This window comes from Osmerus mordax, chromosome 6, assembly GCF_038355195.1.
Source record: "Osmerus mordax isolate fOsmMor3 chromosome 6, fOsmMor3.pri, whole genome shotgun sequence".
NCBI lineage: Eukaryota > Metazoa > Chordata > Actinopteri > Osmeriformes > Osmeridae > Osmerus > Osmerus mordax.
The window spans coordinates 19,817,701-19,841,288 of record NC_090055.1 but is presented as its reverse complement, the minus strand read 5'-3'; the positions used below and the strand labels follow the sequence as shown (position 1 = coordinate 19,841,288).

The 23,588-nt window shown below is 49.4% G+C and overlaps 1 protein-coding gene across 1 annotated transcript in view; it reads right to left on the bottom strand.

The window, feature by feature from the left end:
* Positions 1-19,609, bottom strand: part of dnah5 (dynein, axonemal, heavy chain 5) — a 71,561-nt gene extending 51,952 nt beyond the window's left edge. The window contains exons 1-27 of the mRNA XM_067237520.1: positions 19,553-19,609; positions 15,995-16,129; positions 15,336-15,435; positions 14,990-15,132; positions 12,854-13,072; positions 12,580-12,717; positions 12,167-12,343; positions 11,544-11,657; positions 10,980-11,087; positions 10,171-10,293; positions 9,397-9,612; positions 8,215-8,322; positions 8,025-8,110; positions 7,493-7,814; positions 6,960-7,166; positions 6,573-6,744; positions 6,329-6,471; positions 5,902-6,075; positions 5,347-5,614; positions 3,709-3,902; positions 3,441-3,514; positions 2,348-2,355; positions 1,795-1,931; positions 1,291-1,492; positions 934-1,169; positions 494-712; positions 151-213 (exon numbers count right to left, since the gene is read on the bottom strand). Of these exons, the coding sequence (XP_067093621.1) occupies positions 151-213; positions 494-712; positions 934-1,169; positions 1,291-1,492; positions 1,795-1,931; positions 2,348-2,355; positions 3,441-3,514; positions 3,709-3,902; positions 5,347-5,614; positions 5,902-6,075; positions 6,329-6,471; positions 6,573-6,744; positions 6,960-7,166; positions 7,493-7,814; positions 8,025-8,110; positions 8,215-8,322; positions 9,397-9,612; positions 10,171-10,293; positions 10,980-11,087; positions 11,544-11,657; positions 12,167-12,343; positions 12,580-12,717; positions 12,854-13,072; positions 14,990-15,132; positions 15,336-15,435; positions 15,995-16,129; positions 19,553-19,609 (4,143 nt within the window). The remainder of the gene's footprint in view (positions 1-150; positions 214-493; positions 713-933; positions 1,170-1,290; positions 1,493-1,794; positions 1,932-2,347; positions 2,356-3,440; positions 3,515-3,708; positions 3,903-5,346; positions 5,615-5,901; positions 6,076-6,328; positions 6,472-6,572; positions 6,745-6,959; positions 7,167-7,492; positions 7,815-8,024; positions 8,111-8,214; positions 8,323-9,396; positions 9,613-10,170; positions 10,294-10,979; positions 11,088-11,543; positions 11,658-12,166; positions 12,344-12,579; positions 12,718-12,853; positions 13,073-14,989; positions 15,133-15,335; positions 15,436-15,994; positions 16,130-19,552) is intronic.
* Positions 19,610-23,588: the final 3,979 nt, after the last annotated feature.

Here is a 23,588-nt window from a genome sequence, read left to right as displayed (position 1 = left end):
AATGTAGGCAGAGTTTTCAAACTGCGTTAAACTTGACACAACTGAACCACTTTAGGGTGTTTTTAGTTCAAGTATGATGTATTTTATGTATTTGTTTTTTGGTTTTGTATCCCTGAGAATGCATCCCTGAGAATGTATACTGTAACAAACCTGGTACATGATGAGCCTGTCGCTGGCATCTTGGGGGGCCAGCCCAGCAACCATGGGCCCATCCTGGTCAGACAAAAAGAATAATTCAAGTCAAATGGAATTTTATTGTCATTCCTCTATTTATCTTACAAAATGGTGTTTGTTCAGGACCATGGTGCAACACGGAACAGTACGCAAGACTACATAAAGTGCAAATAAGTGCGATATCTCACTTATGTGAGAGTCCAGGAGAGGTCAATCAGTGTGTGTCTGTGTGCGTGTGTGTGTGTGTGTGTGTGGAGCATCTCTATATTCCAAATGAGTGCTTGTGCGTGCAGGCAGGAATGCCCGTGTCTGCCTGCACCTTGTCGTAGTCCTGGTAAAAGTGATGGCAGTCCTCCACAAACGTCTCCACGTTGCTGATGAGCTCTCCCCTGAAGTTGGGCTGCAGGGACACCAGCTGGTTCTGCACCTGCGTGCTGCGGCCCAGAAGCTTCTCCCAGGTGTAGCGCAGAGTGTCCACCTTCTCCGCCTCCTCCTTGGCCACCGACAACTCGTATTTGTTTAGGACAGCGTACGACTCCTTTACAGACAGGGGGGATGGGATTGATTATTGATGGTCAGGGCCACGCCTAGCCTTAATCTGGGGTAACACTGGGTAATGTAGTACCACTGGGTAATGCGGTACCACTGGGTAATGGGGTACCACTGGGTAACGGAGTACCACTGGGTAATGTAGTACTACTGGGTAATGGAGTACCACTGGGTTATGTAGTACCACTGGGTAACGCAGTAACACTGTACCTCTATGGGCCCCACTAGGAAGTCAATAGAGATCTGCTGCTCCCGGATTTCCTTCAACGATGCCATGGCAATGCGGATGTCGTCCAGATCTTTGATCTGCCTGTTGAGCTTCTTTCCTGCTTCGTCCACAAACAGGAAGATCTTCTCCATCTCGCACCTGTACTTCCTGTTGCAGTGGAGACCGTAGTCCACCATCCAGCTCTTAGTCTCAGCAGTCAGGGACAACTTCAGGTCCGCTGCACACCAAACCAAATAAGAATACATTACATTTCACTCATTCTGCAAACTCTTGTATCCAAAGCGACATATGCATAGTGACTACAGAAAGTACAAAACAACACAGAAACGTGACGTCACCTGTGTAGAGAGCCAGCGCTCCTACGCTGAGGTACTCAGGTTCGGCGTTGATCTCCAGCTCCAGGTCTCGGTAGTACAGCATCTGGGACTCAAACTCAGACAGCAGAGGGTTCCCCTGGCAGAACCGCAGCAGGGTCTCCTCACGTTCCTGCCTCCAGATGTGGTGGTAGCGGCCGAAGCGCTCCAGGGCTGTTAGCACCTCCTGGAGGAGGGACAGGGAACAGCATGTAGGGTCCCCTACAACTACGCACCTCTGATCCTCCTTGATCTACCGCTGTACTTTCTATGTGCACTCTTTGTATGTTTCTTTGAATAACAACATCTGCTGGATTAATAAAAAATTCTGCCTTCATATGCCTCCTTCCTTCCTTCATCTCTCACCACACAACCTCCATTCTCCCTCCCTCCTTCCTTCCATGCATGTACCTCCATTCTCCCTCCCTCCTTCCTTCCATGCATGTACCTCCATTCTCCCTCCCTCCTTCCTTCCTTCCATGCATGTACCTTCTTGGTGGAGTTGATGGAAGTGCTGAGGACGGACACCAGCTTGACGATCTCCTTGTTCTCAGACACACTCTTGTAGTAGTTTCTGGCCTGGAAGGGCAGGGCCTGGCTCACAGACAGGTCAGAGGTGCTGCCATCTGGAGAACAAGCACATTCATCTGCCGTGGAAACAACTCTTATCAAACAGAACAGTACTTGTATGTCCCTTTCACTGGCAATGTCACAAAGGGCTTCCCACAGATCAGCACCTACAACCAAGCGAAACCCTTTGAAGAAAACAAAACTCTGAGAAAGGACATGTGTCCATAGCGTTTACTGTGAAGGGGGACTGAGGAAGAACCTGACATGTGTCCATAGCGTTTACTGTGGTGGAGCGCTGAGGAGGAACCTGACATGTGTCCATAGCGTTTACTGTGGTGGAGCGCTGAGGAAGAACCTGACATGTGTCCATAGCGTTTACTGTGGTGGAGCGCTGAGGAGGAACCTGATTCCCCAGATGGTTTGTTACACATATTGTTTGACATTATTCTCGTGGGGTCGTGATTTTGCGAACCCAGCTGTCTCGCACGGCCACACTTTTGGACAAATGAAGAGTAATGAATAGAAAGGAAATATCTGAACAATGTTTCGTTATGAAAATGATTACTGTCTAAAATCATTCCAGTGTTCGGGCAAAGTAGACCAATTTAGCAGAACAAAGTATACATAATTTCTACCATGTAAAAGCTCAATTTCATCTTCATAAAAAAACTAAAAAACTAAGTTGATGCCCAGAATGAGCTTTCACACAACCACCACTCTTTAATCTCCTGATACGCTTTAGGGACATTCTGAAACTTCCACAAACAGAAACACTAATTGGCTAAATCCACTGGACCCCAGCTTGGATTTTCTTAGAAGATTCGCGGCACAGAGATATTTTTTTTATAAGGTCATGCATGTGACTAGCTTTGCCTGGCAAGCTGTAAAATAGCAAAATCTCTTTCATCCTTTGACTTTGCTACATTAGCTGCTAGACAGTAGCAGCCTGATGAAACAGCTTGGATGTAGTTTGTGACATCTTTAATGGGGTTGTTTAAGCGTGCCTGAAATTTACTGTCTGTTTCTAGTCTGACAGCCATGCTATGTTGCTCTGATGAGGCTCGTGTCTGATAGGCTGTTTCTGACAGGCTGTTTCAGAGTCTCATTCGGATTGTCTGTTTCCGAGTGGCCGTTTCTGAGAGGCTGTTTCTGAGAGGCCGTTTCTGAGAGGCTCATTCTGATTGGCTGTTTCTGAGAGGCTGTTTCTGAGAGTCTCATTCTGATTGGCTGTTTCTGAGAGGCTCATTCTGATTGGCTGTTTCTGAGAGGCTGTTTCTGAGAGTCTCATTCTGATTGGCTGTTTCTGAGAGGCTCATTCTGATTGGCTGTTTCTGAGAGGCTGTTTCTGAGAGGCTGTTTCTGAGAGTCTCATTCTGATTGGCTGTTTCTGAGAGGCTCATTCGGATTGGCTGTTTCTGAGGCTCATTCTGATTGGCTGTTTCTGAGAGGCTGTTTCTGAGAGTCTCATTCTGATTGGCTGTTTCTGAGAGGCTCATTCTGATTGGCTGTTTCTGAGAGGCTGTTTCTGAGAGGCTATTTCTGTACCTGCCAAGCTTCGGTAAGACGTTTCTCCATCCTCTGATTCGCTGTCGGTTCTGTCCTGCTTGAGAGCAGCCATGCGTTGCTCGCTCATCTTCCTCTGTGGGGTAAGAGTTCACTTTCATTACTACAAAATAAAAGCCCACTTCATGTGCTGGGAATTTAATATAAATTTAGTGCATGAAGCATTCTTTTTAGTTTTCAACTGTGTTAAAAAAACAAATATTTCCATATTTCTACTTAATTGACTCCATGCTCGACTTCGTGGCTGTGTGGCAGCAGAGTCAAGCCTACCTTTGAGATCCTCTCCTTGCTCCACTGGCCGACGCCCCTGCTCACGCTGACCACACACTCCACCGCCCGGTTCAGGGCCTGCTGCACCTCGTCCAGGCCCGGCACCATCAAGATGTTGGGGATGGAGAGGGTCACGCTGGCCCTGAAGATGGGCTGCTGGCCTCCTCCCTTCCCTCGGGAGCCGGGCTCGCTCTCTGCTGCAGGGGAACAGGCCGTCGGGTTAGGGAACGGGGTTAGGGTTAGAGAACAGGCCGTCGGGTTAGAGAACAGGGTTAGGGTTAGAGAACAGGGTTAGGGTTAGGGAACAGGGTTAGGGTTAGAGAACAGGCCGTCGGGTTAGAGAACAGGCCGTCGGGTTAGAGAACAGGGTTAGGGTTAGAGAACAGGGTTAGGGTTAGGGAACAGGGTTAGGGTTAGAGAACAGGCCGTCGGGTTAGAGAACAGGCCGTCGGGTTAGAGAACAGGGTTAGGGTTAGAGAACAGGGTTAGGGTTAGAGAACAGGGTTAGGGTTAGAGAACAGGCCGTCGGGTTAGAGAACAGGCCGTCGGGTTAGAGAACAGGGTTAGGGTTAGAGAACAGGCCATCGGGTTAGAGAACAGGGTTAGGGTTAGAGAACAGGCCGTCGGGTTAGAGAACAGGGTTAGGGTTAGAGAACAGGGTTAGGGTTAGGGAACAGGGTTAGGGTTAGAGAACAGGCCGTCGGGTTAGAGAACAGGGTTAGGGTTAGAGAACAGGGTTAGGGTTAGGGAACAGGGTTAGGGTTAGAGAACAGGCCGTCGGGTTAGAGAACAGGCCGTCGGGTTAGAGAACAGGGTTAGGGTTAGAGAACAGGGTTAGGGTTAGAGAACAGGCCGTCGGGTTAGAGAACAGGCCGTCGGGTTAGAGAACAGGGTTAGGGTTAGAGAACAGGCCGTCGGGTTAGAGAACAGGGTTAGGGTTAGAGAACAGGCCGTCGGGTTAGAGAACAGGGTTAGGGTTAGAGAACAGGGTTAGGGTTAGGGAACAGGGTTAGGGTTAGAGAACAGGCCGTCGGGTTAGAGAACAGGGTTAGGGTTAGAGAACAGGGTTAGGGTTAGAGAACAGGCCGTCGGGTTAGAGAACAGGGTTAGGGTTAGAGAACAGGCCGTCGGGTTAGAGAACAGGGTTAGGGTTAGAGAACAGGGTTAGGGTTAGGGAACAGGGTTAGGGTTAGAGAACAGGCCGTCGGGTTAGAGAACAGGGTTAGGGTTAGGGAACAGGGTTAGGGTTAGAGAACAGGGTTAGGGTTAGGGAACAGGGTTAGGGTTAGAGAACAGGCCGTCGGGTTAGAGAACAGGGTTAGGGTTAGAGAACAGGCCGTCGGGTTAGAGAACAGGCCGTCGGGTTAGAGAACAGGCTGTCGGGTTAGGGAACAGGCCGTCGGGTTAGGGAACAGGCCGTCGGGTTAGAGAACAGGCCGTCGGGTTAGGGAACATGCCGTCGGGTTAGGGAACAGGCCGTCGGGTTAGAGAACAGGCCGTCGGGTTAGGGAACAGGCCGTCGGGTTAGAGAACAGGCCGTCGGGTTAGAGAACAGGCCGTCGGGTTAGGGAACAGGCCGTCGGGTTAGAGAACAGGCCGTCGGGTTAGAGAACAGTTCGGAGAGGGACGAGGGCTCACCAAGGAAGTGGGAAAGGGACGAGGCGTGGATGCGCTTGCGGAGGCCCTCCAGGGTGTTGCGTGTCAGTCGCAGCAGGGAGTCCATATTGCGGTGGTTGAAGTGGGAGAGCAGCTCCTGTGCTTCCTCCTCCATCACCTCCATCAGATCCCTCTTCTTCTTCCTCCTCGCCAGGGGAGAGCCGCCCCCGGTGCTGGGCCCGGTGCTGGGCACCGCGCTGGGCACCGTGGTGTTGCGCGAGAACAGACGACCCTCCAGCCGGCCCTCCTCCTCACCTAGGCAGTGACACACTGGAGGTATGACAGAGGTCGTACACCTTTATTCTCTCTCTCTCTCTCTCTCTCTCTCTCTCTCTCTCTCTCTCTCTCTCTCTCTCTCTGTCTCGCTCTCTCTCTCTCTCTCACACACACACACACACTCACATTAAGTATAACAGATATCACACATATTCTCTCACTCACGCACACTGTGGAGATGTTCTTACTTCCAGAAGCTTCCATACTTCCAGGTAACACACACACACAGACACACACACACAGACAGACACACGTACACACTCCCATTGCCATACCTTCAGCCTCCACATGCGCTGCTTTGCTGTCCCCTCTGCGGTCCTCCGCCTCCTCCCTGGGCTGATGGAAGTCCAGCAGCATGTTGATGAGCTCGTTGGCTGCCTCCTCCACCAGCGTGCTCTTGGTGTGGAGGCTCTGGGCTCCTCGGATGCACAGCTCCTGACAAAGACACGGCCACTCAGACTGTCACACCACGCACACTGCAGCAACTGATACTGTCAAAATCGTATATCATATATTACATATATCCTATATCGTATATTGTATCGCATATCATAACCGATAATCTTTCAGAGTGATGTACTGTACGATGGGGGGGATCTGAACCAGGAATCAGGGTTCCAGCAGTTCAATAATGTTAGGCTGGGTCCCAGTATTAGCAGACTGTTGGGTACTGGTTGTCGGGGGATACCTTGGTGGTCTGAACAAACTCCTCACAGGGCAGAGGATCGTCTGGAAGCACGCACAGCACAGCTCCACTCATGTCCTGCAGCACGGCATCGATCCTGAACTCCACCAGATCGTTCACTCTGTCTATCAACAGCTCCAGGTGCTCTGGAAGGGGAGAGATGTGAGACACACCCACACACAGACAACACAGACATGCATGCACGCACAGAATACATACACACTCACACAACTGGTGTGTATCTTACCAAGAGCAGTGTTGATGCGCAGCAGGTACTTGTCTATGTTGAGGGAGGTCCAGCTCAGGGAAGTGAGGCCTGGCAGCAGAGCCTCGTCCACTTTTGCTACGTGTGGTGTGATCAGTTGTTCAAAGGCACTCTGGATCTTTCCCCTCACTCTGGAGTTCTCATCCAGCATCAACTACAGGGAGACAGAACCAGTCAGCATCAACTACAGAGACACATGGCCAATCAGCCTCAACTACAGAGAAACAGCCAGTCAGCATCAACTACAGTTAGACAGAACCAGTGACTCTGATCTCCTTCTCAGGACCAGGTCAGAACCCTCAAAGAGATGCTGGAGTCATGCTGTTGCGCAGTGCTGCGGGCCTGTGGCAGCAGAACAGTGAACCGGACCTGCAGCTTGTTGAAGTTCTGCTTGAGGGAGTCTTGCTTCTGCTGCAGGAAGACAGCGAAGGGAGGCACCTCCAGCCTCATCCTGGTCATGCAATCAGTTTCCCTGATCTGAGCCAGGAGCTCGGGGTCAAAGTTCACGTACAGCTGGCCTGTGTCTGGACACCTGACCAGCAGAGAGGCTTGTAGACCCAGCCGGGCCACGTCCATCTGGGGAAGGAGGAGGACAGAGCCGCAAGTTTCCATAACGTTGTGAATCAGACTGTCATTGAAGAACCAGGACGTGACACGTTATCAACCCAAGGTGAGTCATTCAGAATGCTCAAAGCCTCACCCTAACCTTAACACTTACCCTAACCTTAACACTCACCCTAACCTTAACACTCACCCTAACCTTAACACTTACCCTAACCCCACCGCCCAGGCCCCCACGCCCAAACATTCACCTGCTGCAAAAAACCCTCGCCATCTCCCATCCACCATCCTCTCCCACTCCCCTCTGCTCAAGCCCCCCTCCCCTCCTCCCCTCCCCTCACCTGCTTCACCCATCCCTGGTGGTACAGCATCTCGAACTCCAGGAGCACCCGGGACACCCTGTTGTAGTTCCTGATGATGCGCTTGGCGTCGGGCGTGGCGAGCGCGCCAGGATGCTGCTGGAACAGCTCCATGGGCCCCTGGATGCGGCGGTACAGCTGGCGAGCCCACAGGATCCTGCCCGCCACCGGGGGCAGGTCGCGGCCCATGGGGGGATCCGTTTTCTGCCTGGTGTAGATGCGGGACACCATCTCAATGTCCCGGCCGTAGTTCTGCAGGATGCTCTGGTACCGCTCCTCAACACCCAGGTCAGGGATGTCCAGTCTGGGAGAGGGAGAGGGGAGAGAGGGGGTTTGACATGGGGGTGTGATGAGTGTATAATGGAATGTATGGGGTAGCATATTGTGTATGTTTCTGTGAAGAATGTTAAGGATTATTCATAAAGTATTTTTACTATGTATCTTTTTTATATACATTTTTGACTGATAAAGCATTTAACAAGGACAATATAGATCAATTAACCAAAGAAAGTACCTTTCAAATTTTTTCAGTACATTCAAAGCTCTCTCTGTGCTATGAATCTTATCAAATGTGTTATCCATGAAGGTTTTCAGCTGGTTCTGAAATGACAAACAGCAATAAACTCTGAAATTGATTCTGTAATTGTTCAGATCAATAATCATAATCGTTTATGAACCGTTTCAGTCTAGAATCATAGCCATACATGGAGTTCGGTGGTGTTCTTGCAGAACTCCTCATAGTCCAGATCGAAGTCTGTTCTTCTCTGGTCAAGAAAGCTGTAGTGTTTCTTCTTCATGGTCAGCACGATGCTCTGGCATACACACAAACACACACACACACACACAGACAAGCATATAGACATACACGCACACACACAGCGTAGGATGATCAGTAATCAGAACAGTGTTCTGACGCACACACACACACACACACACAGAGTAGCATGATCAGCATAGTGCTTTCTCACACACACACACACACACACACACACACACACACACACACACACACACACACACACACAGTCACCAAACCCACTATGACTCCACACCCTAATATTTAACAGTCGCGTCAGGTAGTGTTTCAGCTGAATGGTCTTGATAAGAGTTCTGCAGTGAGGATGGGAAGGTATCCTGGATACTGAATCTCATGCAGGTGATGGCAAGGCTTCATGGAGATACTCAAGGCAGTTACAAAAGCAAGTGATAGAGTGTATAATAGCGGTAATTGCCATGCAGCTTACTTTAAAATATGCATACCCTGTGAACAAATGGTCAGCCAAGACTAGTAATTGATAGTAATCAGCTTTTGTTTGGTTACTTGAGACCTGAAAACTCAAGTGTGTTCAATCAGACTGTATGGAAAGAAACTACCATTTCCCTCTTTATTTGCAACATTATAGAAGACAAAATGTTTGAATCAAAGTCAAACTAAAGGTACGTCTTTGTTAAAAGAGGGTTTTGTGTTTGTGAGTTATATTTTTGTGTGCCAACAGTTAAAATGGCTGCATGCATAGAATGAAACAAAGACAATGGAAAAGTAAACATTTCAAACATGTTTTTACATGTTTGAAATAAATGTATTCTATGAAAGGAAGACAAAGATTACCTCCCATTTCCCCTGAATTTCTGCAGTCTGTCCGGCAGGGGCAGCAGAGAGAGCAGATTACTACACTTCCAAAGTCAAACACAAAGTCAACCTGTTCGAATACCTACAGCTACATCCAAACTGCAATGTAAATCTGTTTTTTAAAAGTGTGTTTGACATTCAAGAATTTAGGCTTGAAGGTGCAAGTAAATTTATCGAATAAGAATTTGCTTGATTTTGTAGATTAAATAAAAAGAAAAGAAAAGTAGCCATCAAACACATGGGGGCGTGTCCTAACCTGAAACCTGGTTGCCAGGGTTTCCAGGCCCTCCATCTTGGAGTCCTGCAAGGTGTCGTACGTGTTGATGGTGTCAAACATCTCCAGGATCTTGTAGAGGCGTCGCTGGAACGTGTCAAACTTCCCAAAAATGTACATCTCACTGAAGTCAAAATGTCTTTCTGAAGAACTCTGCTCCAGCTCCTCCTTGGTCTTGTGGAAGTATCTCTGGTACTCCTGTAGAAGAAACAGAATAACACTCTTTCTATCTTGTCAACAACAAACCGTGCCCTCTTTAGACAGTCTGTGAGTGTCTGGAGCCTGTGTAGGTGGAGGAACCTGTAACCGTCTGTGAGTGTCTGGAGCCTGTGTAGGTGGAGGAACCTGTAACCGTCTGTGAGTGTCTGGAGCCTGTGTAGGTGGAGGAACCTGTAACCGTCTGTGAGTGTCTGGAGCCTGTGTAGGTGGAGGAACCTGTAACCGTCTGTGAGTGTCTGGAGCCTGTGTAGGTGGAGGAACCTGTAACCGTCTGTGAGTGTCTGGAGCCTGTGTAGGTGGAGGAACCTGTAACCGTCTGTGAGTGTCTGGAGCCTGTGTAGGTGGAGGAACCTGTAACCGTCTGTGAGTGTCTGGAGCCTGTGTAGGTGGAGGAACCTGTAACCGTCTGTGAGTGTCTGGAGCCTGTGTAGGTGGAGGAACCTGTAACCGTCTGTGAGTGTCTGGAGCCTGTGTAGGTGGAGGAACCTGTAACCAGCTGTGAGTATCTGGAGCCTGTGTAGGTGGAGGAACCTGTACCTGGTTTAGCTGGATGGCCGCCCTCAGCTTCTGTGACACCAGCTCCTGGGGCTGCTCCCAGATTGATGCAGAGCAGTTGTTGGTGATGTAGGCCTTACATGCTGTGATCATCTGGTTGGTAACCTAGGAACATTAGATCCAGTGTTTACATTACATTTACATTTAGTCATTTAGCAGACGCTCTTATCCAGAGCGACTTACAGTAAGTACAGGGACATTCCCCCGGGGCAAGTAGGGTGAAGTGCCTTGCCCAAGGACACAACGTCATTTGACACGGCCGGGAATCGAAACCAGCGACCTTTTGATTACTAGCCAGATTCTCTAACCGCTCAGCCACCCGACACCCCTAGCTTCCGCTAGCAACATTAGATCAATGGGTATGGTACGTTGGGTTAAGATAATGGTTCACACATAGGGTTAAGATAATGGTTCACAAGCTGGGTTAAGGCACAGCCTTGCATGCACATCTACATTTAGTGTATACATGTATCTAGGTATAAGAGCTGTGGTTACTTTGGGCTGCTCCGGGTAAACACAGACTGCTGCTTGACTTTGACCAACAAAATCCTGTCAGAATTCTGAACTTCTGATCCTTGATCTTCTGCTGTAAGTTCTACATGCACTAAAAACAACACTATCCAAACTATACTTTTGAGTCAGTGAGACCTCACTTCATAATAATAATGTGTTTATCTAGCAAACACTTTTATCCAAAGTGACATATGGGCGGGGACTTCGAACCTGCGATCTCTTGACGTGCACTCAAATGCTCTAACCACTAAGCTACACAGTGAGGCTGGGGTTGGTACCTTGACGAACAAGGAGGTGATCTTCTCTGACGTGTTGTAGTAGCGGGAGATGCTGTGGATCATCCTGATAGCGTTGATCAGACCTGGAATGGCCTCCACCATGGACACCTGGGGGGAACTCCCAAACGTCACATGATCCATCACATGAGCCATCACATGATCCAGTACGCACTACATGAAGCAGGAGGACGTCTGGCTGTCTAGCGCTGCTATGACGGGGTTCCAAAACCCCATGACCAGAACAACATGTGATCCGGGACCCCGGGAATGAATTGACCTTCAGCAAAAGCCCCGTCCACCTTAGTTACTGTTGCCAGCCTGTCAAGCTGCACTAATTTATATAGCAGGTACTACTGTTAACCGTAAGGTACTATTGGACAATGCCGTTTGGGGGAAGGGTTTTGCGAAAGGTCAGTTGGATTATTGGCAACAGTATTGCAAGGTTTAAATTAATATAAAATATCCTTTAGTATGATTTTATTGAATGTACTCCAGGGAAAACACTTAGTAGTTAGTAGATACTTGGTTTAATGGATATTTCAAAGATATATCTGGACATCTCACAGGGTCGTTGTTGTAGAGTGGGTCGCAGAACTTCTCCAGGGTGTAGAGGTACTTGACGTTGTCTTTGGCCTCGTTGGCCGAGTCTGTGATCCTCATATCCAGCTGTCGCCACGGCTACAGAGACCACAGAGGAAAACAAACCACGGGAAGTAGTTACCTCAGGACGTAGTTAGAGAGAACCGCATCTCAGCTCGGTCCGTCAGTTTGAAATGATAAGGCAAGATAAATAAAGCTGATTCTGATGTTGCAGTAATCTTGCTGGAATGGATCATACAGCCTTTGAGGTGCCAAAGATCTCACCATATCTTGATCCTAGGTGTTGATGTTGAAAAAAACTAATCTGAATAATTCAGGAATCATGCTATGCCAGAAATATAATGTACACTACTACTACAAAAGTATTAAACACCCAGTATGTTTTACATGAATATTGTCTTACATTTACATGTAGTCCTTTTTTTTTTTTTTTTTTTACTATGTATTTTCTGTATTTGTACAGCAGAGTATAATGTAGAGAATGTAGTGTAAAAGTGTATGTTGATCATTGTAAGACTTTTGCACTGTACTGTACAACCAAATACACCCAGACTGGCCCAACGTGTTGAGCACCTGGAGGCCCTGACCTTGATGAACTTGGACTTGGCCATCATGAGCACCCCGAGCACGGCCTTCACCTCCAGGCTCTTCAGCTGGTCCAGCAGGTAGTTGAAGCGGGACGTGCGTTTCTTCCAGTGGTCCAGCTCTGCCCGGGGCCCCAGGTCATCAGCCTCCTTCCTGAGCTGGTCGCTCTCTGCCAGAACCTGAACCATTAACGGAACACCACAGGAAGATTTGCCGATGTGGCTCAGAAACACAGATTGCTGATTGATTCTGACCGCCGAAATACTGTTAGAACTACGCACTTCTGATCCTAGATAGACTACTGTATTCTCTACATGCACTATTCGAAGCATACGTAACAGTAAACAAAAATAGTTTTACATTTAATGAGATTTCAACTCCAAAGACCTTGATCTCCAGAAGGCCCTGGTCTTACCTGCTCTATCTGTTTAATCCACCCCTTCATGCAGAGCTCTATCTTCTCTGTGGTCTCTGCGCTGTTGGCCGCAGCCAGGTAGACCGAAGGCCCCTTCAGGGTCGTCAGGTCAAACGTGTCACACTTTTTCAGGTTCACCTGAAGATAACATCAAGCGTCACCCACACATTTATCATGACAACAGCGAAATCACCCCAAAAAACAAGTATGTTTGTACTTTTGCTTTGTAAGTATACTTTACGTATCATCTTTTTTTCCCCACTCAGTGCATCACCTTCTCCTGCAGGCTCTCCTGTGCCCCGGCCAGCACCGACACAAAGCTGTCCAGGGAGCTGATGAAGTCGTGCTTGACGGCCGTGGCCTGAGGGCTGTCGGGCTCCCCCCAGCCCTGGGTCATCTTCCTCAGGGTGGGGATGAACACCTCGGACAGCAGCTGCTCCACACTCCTCAGCAAGCCCACCTCCCTGGTGTCCAGCATGTTGAAGTTCACATCCTGCGCTCGGAACAGAAACTTAGAATGTTATTCATTTAGCAGACTCTTACAGTATATACATGTATATATGCATACTGTATGCATATACTGTATCTAATGTAATGGGGATTGTTATATAAAACATGCTGTTATAGATAGTTTCTGTTTCTGACTAATATGAACGCGAGGCTGTTGAGTGCAGGGGGCTGCAGCTCTGTCTCCACGTATGAAAGGCCTGTCCTTGAGGGAGTTCTTCATCAGACTGACACCCTACCCTGTGTCATCTGTGTGCGTGTGGTCTTTTCTGCAGAGAACATGGACTGTATATCCTGTATACATCCAAAGGGTCGCGTAGCGCAGTGGAGATTTGAAAAACTGAAATCACAGAGCCGGTACCAGAAGAGATGCTTTAATCCAAAGCAAGATATAAAGGATAATTGAACCTGCAACCTCTTGATCTGTTGTCACGTGCTCCAACCACTTAGCTGTGCCCTCGTTTGCAGTCAAGGAGATCAAGTTAGGCTCCACTCAACTTTTGTTATGTATTTAATGCTTGAATGTTTGTAACTAACTCTTGCAAATTGTTACTGAATACAAGCAGCAACAATAAAAATATCCCTGAACTGCATTTCGGATGCTTGGTTGTCATAGATTAATCAACTATGTTATTGCTACTAATGACAAGACAATAAAACCAAGAGTAATGATCATTAGGCTGCAAGTACCAAACTACTAAGACATTTTTAACCATCCTTATTGAAAGGATTTTCCCCCCGAAGGAAACGCCATGGCGGTCCACAGGGGACCCGGTCGATGCTTTCCCGGCAGCAGACAGGTGACAGGTGTGCAGTGATCATGCCTGTGTGCGTGTGATGCTGATTAGGTCTCCAAAGGGCTGACGAGGGATCGATCCCCTCACAGCCAGACGCTCCCTGCCTCTCCTCGCATCCAGCAGACCCTCTCACAGCCAGACGCTCCCTGCCTCTCCTCGCATCCAGCAGACCCCTCACAGCCAGACGCTCCCTGCCTCTCCTCGCATCCAGCAGACCCCTCACAGCCAGACGCTCCCTGCCTCTCCTCACATCCAGCAGACCCCTCACAGCCAGACGCTCCCTGCCTCTCCTCGCATCCAGCAGACCCCTCACAGCCAGACGCTCCCTGCCTCTCCTCGCATCCAGCAGACCCCTCACAGCCAGACGCTCCCTGCCTCTCCTCGCATCCAGCAGACCCCTCACAGCCAGACGCTCCCTGCCTCTCCTCGCATCCAGCAGACCCCTCACAGCCAGACGCTCCCTGCCTCTCCTCACATCCAGCAGACCCCTCACAGCCAGACGCTCCCTGCCTCTCCTCACATCCAGCAGACCCCTCACAGCCAGATGCTCCCTGCCTCTCCCTGCCTCTCCCTGCCTCTCCTCGCATCCAGCAGACACAGGACTCTCCGTAAAGGACTAGCATCGCCCGCGGGGACAGGAGAGAAAGGTCATGCTTGTGCCAAAGGGAAAACAAGCTTCCCCGTTCATGTCAGATGTTTAGATATTCTTCCATATATATTTACATAATACAGTGTATTTATTAATCAGACATTTTGAATACAGCAGTTAGTCAGATGTGTTCACAGGTCCCATTCAGGAGTAGCTGAAGGTCAGTCAGCCAATCGGACGCGGTGCTCTTTGGGTGTGGTTTTCTACATAAGCCACGACATGTTTGTACCACACCATCACAACATAGTTATATATTCCTTAAGGTGTTTTGTATGTATGTAAAAATAATAATACAAATAAATATATTACTATTAATGATAATAATTGTTATTATATAATTATTTTTTTAAATAAATAAAATCATAATTATCATTATTAATCATAATATTATCTTATAATATGCATATATATATACACATACATATATATATAATTATTATTAGGAGGGGCTGCTCACCCTGTGGATGTTCTCGGAGGTCACCGCCCTGGAGGTGTTGGGTCTGGTGAAGAACACACACACCCCCGTCAGGGCCGCGTCCGCCCCCTCCGTCACAAACACCTTGGTCTTCCTGCTGCCCCGCACCAGAGGTGAGGCGGTGGCTAGGGACACAAACACACTGAAACTCCATCTGGCATTAGGAAAAGGGAAGCGATTCCACTCACACTTCTAGTTGACCTTCCATACGTCATCTTTCCTAGTCAGTGTACATTTTATTCATCAAGCAGACGCTTTTAATATCCAAAGCGCCTCTGTATCTTTGACGTTACAGTGTATCTCTGACGTGTTGTGGCTTTGCACCCACAGACTGTTCTTTCACCTTCTTCTGTGGTTTCTACTTCCTGGTGGTAGAACATGAGGTGTGGAAGGCCCTCTGCTACAAAGAACTTCTCCATTCGTTCAATCTGTCAGCAGGGGGAAAACGGTGGGTCATTACATTGTTTAAAGTCATTATTTTATGCATTTGTGACTATAAACTGAGTGTTATCACCACGGTAACTGCTCCTTTCTCCATCCTTCATCCCTCCTAAACAAGAGAGCTTTTTGTTCACTACCTATCTAGACTTAGCTAACCCTAACCTCACTCATCACAATGACAGTAACAGAGTTTTCATTTAGCAGACTTTTGGTCAAAATGGCATTCTGGGATGGGGTGGATTTTAACCTGCAATCTCATGACCTGCAGACTGTTGAAACTCTACCACTGAGCTAAACTCAACCTTTAGTTCTTGAACGTCACTTGCCCCATATCTGACCCCCAACTTACCTGCGCTCCATCCAAGATGGCCGCCTACCTGCGCTCCATCCAAGATGGCCGCCTACCTGCGCTCCCTCCAAGGCTGGCCGCCTACCTGCGCTCCATCCAAGATGGCTGCCTACCTGCTCTCCCTCCAAGATGGCCGCCTACCTGCTCTCCCTCCAAGATGGTCGCCTACCTGCGCTCCCTCCAAGATGGCCGCCTACCTGCGCTCCCTCCAAGATGGCGTCCTCCACCTCGGCCTTCTCCACGCCCAGGCAGGATGCCACGATGCTGAGCACATAGTCATGTCTGCCGTCCAGCTGCGCTCGCTTGGCCTCACGCTCCTCCTTCAGCTTTTGCTAAATGTAAACACACACGTACACACACACACACAGACATATACACACACCACACACACGTACACACACACAGACATTCACACATGCAGAAACAAAGTTTTGTCATATCCACAATGACTTGTTGTGTTGTGAGTTTTCAATTAGCACAAAATCCGGAGTTTGTTCACTTTGAGGAGATATCTCCATTCCCCAAAAAAGTATTTGATTAAAATTAGCGTGAATACGAAATATTATAATTGGTTCTATGATTAATATGAATAAATCTAACTATAAGGTCCTAAACAAAAGACAGCTAAGAAAATAAACAATCTGAACAGGTTCTGTGTTTTTCCTGCGGCTGCTGTCCTGCAAAGTTATCATCTCAGAGCAGAACAAGCCTTTTGAATATGATGTTAGTACGACAATATGTTGAATTATTCATTGAAGACTTCCAGTCCAGATGTCAGAGAGTGTCAGCCCCCGGGCTGTCTGCCCCAGCTGTACAAGCTGAGCAGCCAGCCGTCCTGCAGTGCTCTGGAGGAGCTAGCCAGGCTAGTACAACACACCACTGTTGGTTGCTTGGCACCGCTGCTTGGCAACCGAACAGGAAGCTAATAAACAAGGACTCTTTGTTCTCTTCAGTTTGGTGTTGTGTTTGTGGGATGAAAGCGTCTGAATGAATAACTTAAAAAATGAACTGTAATGGATTTCAACAGTGTTATCTTGGGGGCGTGTTGAAATCATTATAGTAGTCCAGGGTGGAAAAGACGACCTGGATTTGAGGGAGGGGACGGGTTGAGGGAAGAGAGGGAGGAGAGGGACTGGGGGAGGGGAGGTGAGTGGGAGAGAGGGAGGAGGGGGACTGGGGGAGGAAAGGGACTGAGGGAGGGGAGGTGAGGGGGAGAGAGAAGAGATGGGTGGAGGGAGGGGTTGAAGGAGGGGAGGTGAGGGGTTGAGGGAGGGGAGGGGTTGAAGGAGGGGAGGGGTTGAGGGAAGAGAGGGAGGAGAGGGACTGGGGGAGGGGAGGTGAGGGGGAGAGAGGGAGGAGGGGGACTGGGGGAGGAAAGGGACTGAGGGAGGGGAGGTGAGGGGGAGAGAGAAGAGATGGGTGGAGGGAGGGGAGGGGTTGAAGGAGGGGAGGGGAGGAGGGGTTGAGGGAGGGGAGGGGTTGAAGGAGGGGAGGGTGGAGGGGAGGAGGGGTTGAAGGAGGGGAGGGTGGAGGGGAGGAGGGGTTGAGGGAGGGGAGGGGTTGAGGGAGGGGAGGGTGGAGGGGAGGAGGGGTTGAGGGAGGGGAGGGGTTGAAGGAGGTTGAGGGAGGGGAGGGGTTGAAGGGAGGGGTTGAGGGAGGGGAGGGGTTGAGGGAGGGGTTGAGGGAGGAGAGGAGAGGAGGAGAGAGAAAAGAGATGGGTTGAAGGAGGGGAAGGGTTGAAGGAGCGGAGGGTGGAGGGGAGGGGAGGGGTTGAGGGAGGGGACGTGAGGGGGAGAGAGAAGAGATGGGTGGAGGGGAGGGGTTGAGGGAGGGGAGGTGAGGGGGAGAGAGAAGAGATGGGTGGAGGGAGGGGAGGGGTGGAGGGGTTGAGGGAGGGGAGGTGAGGGGGAGAGAGAAGAGATGGGTGGAGGGAGGGGAGGGGTGGAGGGGTTCAGGGAGGGGAGGTGAGGGGGAGAGAGAAGAGATGGGTGGAGGGAGGGGTTGAGGGAAGGAGGGGAGGGCTGAGGGGAGGAGGGGAGGGGTTGAGGGAAGGAGGGGAGGGTGGAGGGGAGGAGGGGAGGGGTTGAGGGGACAGTGGGTACAGAAGGTATTAGTTTGTAGAAAGCCTGCAGGTCACACATGAGAGCAGGAGGAGTTAACGAGCCTAGACAGGAAAGAGCAAACACGTCTATTGACCCATGAGCTGACGGCAGCCACTCACTGTAGATGCTGGTCTAACAAACACACACACACACTAACACACTTCTCCAACACACACACACACAACAACCCTCTCTGACAGAGCTCCAGCAAAACCATAATTCCAACCAAGCTAACGGTTGCCAAGCAACCAGTCATATCTCACTTGCTCTCTCAGCAAAGACACACGCTATCACTCACTCCCTCACACAAAGACGAAAAATGGACACACAAGGACAACCCTAACCGTAAACATTAACACCTGGTATCAACAGATGCTCATTAGGGAATCACACAACACTGTGTAGCGATGACAAGTGTAGGCCTGCCTCGTAGACAGGAAAATCATTTTGAATGTTGTAGGCTACAGACGTTCAAATAAACGGTTTCCAAGTTATCTGGAAAATAATCTTCATGCCTGGTGCACGAGAGGAAACCGATTTAAAACCAGAGACACAACATGTTTAGTCCATTTTTTTGTAACATTTTAATTGTAAGAACGCACACACCAGGTGATTCAGTCAGGAGGCAGGATTCAGTCAGGAGGCAGGATTCAGTCAGGAGGCAGGATTCAGTCAGGGGGCAGGATTCAGTCAGGAGGCAGGATTCAGTCAGGAGGCAGGATTCAGTCAGGAGGCAGGATTCAGTCAGGAGGCAGGATTCAGTCAGGAGGCAGGATTCAGTCAGGGGGCAGGATTCAGTCAGGAGGCAGGATTCAGTCAGGGGGCAGGATTCAGTCAGGAGGCAGGATTCAGTCAGGAGGCAGGATTCAGTCAGGAGGCAGGATTCAGTCAGGAGGCAGGATTCAGTATCACTGAATCCTGTAACAGTATACTGGTTACAGTAAACTGAACGGTTAGGGTGAACCAAGGTCATTTCTGCCTAAATCTGTTCACTTTCTGTTCTGTTGTGGTACTTGTCATACGAGACATTAACCAAGCACTAAAGCCATCATTCAACAAACATATCCTCCATTTCTCCTGTCCACCTTGTGCCGGAGACAAATGTTTGCCTCTTGTTGGCCATGTTTCCGTTGGTGACGCTTTCCTGGTCGCTCTCACAGGCTGCTGTGGGTTCCTGCTCAGCATCCAACTGCTGTTCCTTTTCCCACCGTTACCATGTTTGTAAACACTTCACACTACACAGGATCATCTGGGCAGATAATCTGTTACGATCAACCTGGAGTTGGGAACTCCTCAATGGTCATGGAGGGCAGACCGGACCCAAAATCTGCCCAATGATCTTCTCGTCTGTACAGTCAACTGCAAACAACTTCTGCCTCACCATGAAGTGTTATCTTAATGCATAGTTTGCAAGGCCAACCGAATACCAAAGTCCTTATCAGAGTGTTGTCCATAACATGAGGCCCCGTGGAGAATTCTACATCCCATGTTGACATTACCACTATCAGAAAGCAACTCTTGTTACAGTAAGAGTCTTGTTGTCTTATTAGACTATGAAGTTATCAGGTATATTATGACAGTAAGAGCATGAAGTTATCTTATCAGTCCTCTTATTATCGTAAAAGTATGGAGTTATCTTATCAGTCCTCTTACCTTGATCACCCTGGAGACACTCTGCTTCCAGAGCTGCTTTCTAAACGGCCGCGACATCACAAACCCTCTGACCCGCCCGTGGCCGTCCTCTCCCTAGTCCCTGGATCACTATGCTGCAGCGTCCTGCAGTAGCTAGCCACAACTGGTTACCAAGCACGTGGAGTAGCTAGCCACAACTGGTTACCAAGCACCTGGAGTAGCTAGCCATGACAGGTTACCAAGCACCTGAAAGCCTCAGATGTCGAACTTGAAAGCTCGACTTGAAATGCCAACCGCTATCAGGACAGTTAAGATTCCCCATAAACTATTCAAACAACTTAAAGACGCAGACAGGGCTGGCGGTGGGGTGGGTTGGGGGTGGGGGTGGGGGCTGGCCTCGCCCTGCATTGCCCTCTCCCTTCTCCTCAGTTACAGGTCACTGTGCTGCTGGTGAACTAGATGAAGAAAGAACAGGATAATCTCTCCCTCTCCGTCGCTCTGTCTGTCTGCAGGGACTGACTAGACAGTGGTTTCCTCCTGGACCTCGCTTCTGCATCTCATTTCAAGTCTGTGTTAGGGACATTACCCAAAGGAAATGACATACTACATACAGGAAGCTGCACATTACCCAAAGGTAATGACATACTACATACAGGAAGCTGCACATTACCCAAAGGAAATGACATACTACATACAGGAAGCTGCACATTACCCAAATGAAATGACATACTACATACAGGAAGCTGCACACCGTCAAATCATACCCTGCATACTTTCAGTGGTACACAACTATGGTCTTTGTTCAACATCCAGGACTATAAGAGTATCCTAGAAATAAAAGTGTGTCATTTGGAAGACAAACCACATCCTGGATTTTCTCAGAATACCTTTTTGCACTTGATAAAATGGCACCAAATGTCATTTGGTTTGACAGCTAAATATGGATTATTTTAAAAGACAGTACAAAGGGCTGGTCTTAGTATAAAACTCCTAGAGACAATACATCAGGTTATCTTGCAAGCTTCAGGGATTTCCCTTTGACAAATACAGCAGAAAAGGTAATAACCCTGGGAGGCGACACAGCAGGGGCACGTTTGGTGAGATGAGAAAAAGATTCACCCTCGGTATTGTTACAACACGATCAATGGATATATTTCTATCAAGTCCGGAACACAACCCAGTATGATGATACGACAAGCCGGATAAATACAATTCCTTGTTTCTTTAAAAATGCATTGGCTCTGAGGGTGTAGGTGTCTTCATGTAACCTGGTGCTGAGCGCCACAGGTCGTCTTACCTTGTTTTGATAGTCAGGTTTAAAGTTGAGCATCGTCACTCTCGACAAAGCCGTCTTTTCACGGATTCCAGCCTCTTAAATGGTATTACTATTCATGAGATCACTGAATTTCGACACAGAGAAGAAACGGGTCGGCAGCGCTGGGCATCTTGCTTAAGCTGTCCAAACGACTGGCTTACCTTACTGCCTGAAATTATCTGATTATTTTCCAGTGAAAAGCTTTGGTGACTAGATAGTAGTGTTGGGTGACCACCTGTCGGCTAGTCAGCTATCACTTTACAGACTTTACACAATGGGCCAGCGAAAGCTGGATAAGGCTCTGAAGACAGACGCACCCCAACAACACACACACACACATACACACACACACACCCTAACCCTCAGATGGTTGCCAAGGAACCCAGTGGTCCACAGGAAGTCTCACTAAAACTCTAAACAAAGAGAACATCAGCAATTTAGATTGATCACTTCTGACTCATCTACGGCCTTTAGGGCTTTTCTGTCTGTGTACGTTGTTTAGCATGTTGTGATAACCAAGGCTCAGACAGGAGCAGGGCTTTTATGCAAAGTCTTGTTTGCCCAGGTGATTGTGGCTCTGTATGCAAATGAAGTGAAACTCAAGGAACTGGGAGAAGTCGTGACAGAGTGGCTCACACCTTCTCCAGGAAGGACAGTAGTCACATTCAATCTCAAAGACATCTCTGTGAGGAAATAAGATGATGCTGCTCAACAGTGAATACCGCCACCAACATCCATACAGTCCTCACAGAACTGCTAGCATTTTGCAAATCAGAAAACACAGACGACTAATTAAATTCCGTCACATCAGCCGGTGGCGGCTGGAGACACAGAGGCCGCTGTCTCATACAGGCTTGAACAGCTATCTGATTTGAAACAAATGGCAATGCTTTGCATTTAAAAGCAGTTGGATCCTGATTATTTCCCAGTCAGGGTTTTCTGAACCCTCTGATGTGGAGGAGCCCAGTAACCAGAGACCTTCCTAAATAATAGATGAGGGACCGAGACTCTCCCTGCGGCCGTGAGGCCCCCTCCATCCCTCCACCCCCTCTACCCCTTCTACCATCCCTCTACCATCCCTCCACCCCTTCTACCATCCCTCTACCATCCCTCCACCCCCTCTACCCCTTCTACCATCCCTCCACCCACTCTACCATCCCTCCACCCCCTCTACCATCCCTCCACCATCCCTCCACCCCCTCTACCCCTTCTACCATCCCTCCACCACCCCCTCTACCATCCCTCCACCCCTTCTACCATCCCTCCACCATCCCTCCACCCCCTCTACCATCCCTCCACCCCCTCTACCCCTTCTACCCCTTCTACCATCTCTTCACCATCCCTCCACCCCCTCTACCATTCCTCCACCCCCTCTACCATCCCTCCACCCCCTCTACCCCTTCTACCATCCCTCCACCCCCTCTACCCCTTCTACCATCCCTCCACCCCCTCTACCCCTTCTACCATCCCTTCACCATCCCTCCACCCCCTCTACCATCCCTCCACCATCCCTCCACCCCCTCTACCATCCCTCCACCCCCTCTACCCCTTCTACCATCCCTCCACCCCCTCTACCCCTTCTACCATCCCTCCACCCCTTCTACCATCCCTTCACCATCCCTCCACCCCCTCTACCATCCATTCACCCCCTCTACCCCTTCTACCATCCCTCCACCATCCCTCCACCCCCTCTACCATCCCTCCACCCCCTCTACCCCTTCTACCATCCCTTCACCCCCTCTACCATCCCTCCACCCCCTCTACCCCTTCTACCATCCCTCCACCCCCTCTACCATCCCTCCACCCCCTCTACCATCCCTCCACCCCTCTACCATTCCTCCACCCCCTCTACCATCCCTCCACCCCCTCTACCCCTTATACCATCCCTCCACCCCCTCTACCCCTTCTACCATCCCTCCACCACCCCCTCTACCATCCCTCCACCCCCTCTACCCCTTCTACCATCCCTCCACCACCCCCTCTACCATCCCTCCACCCCCTCTACCCCTTCTACCATCCCACCACCCCCTCCATCCCTCCACCACCTCTATCCCACCACCCCCTCTACCCCCCCCCCTTTACCCCCCCCCCCCATCCCTTCATTCCTCCAATCACTCCACCCCCTCGAAATGTTCCCCATATTCAAGTGGAATCATAAATTAAACTGTCACAGGTGGAGCCGACAGCCTGGTCAGGGCGGGAAACCAAACAATTATCATATTAAATAAAGACTCCCTGACCTAACTGCTGTAGAGAGGAAGTCACATGAATAAGATAGAGGAGACACTGCCTCCTACTGTCCTGGTATGAGTACTGCATCTGGTTTTGCCCCTCAGAGCAGGGGTGCTTGGAGCAACATTACATTTACATTTACATTTAGTCATTTAGCAGACGCTCTTATCCAGAGCGACTTACAGTAAGTACAGGGACATTCCCCCGAGGCAAGTAGGGTGAAGTGCTTTGCCCAAGGACACAACGTCAGTTGGCATGACCGGGAATCGAACTGGCAACCTTCGGATTACTAGCCCGACTCCCTCACCGCTCAGCCACCTGACTCCCATTAATAATAAAATTTATTTAGCACATAACAAAGAATAATCTATCCGAACTCGAATAATACATGACCACTATGCAGTGTTTCCCATTCATTGGCTAGACCGTGGCGGCCCGCCATACTCTACTTTGTCCCGCATCAAGTCAGGTCAATTTTATTCAGTCTATCCCACTAGGGGAAATGTGTTT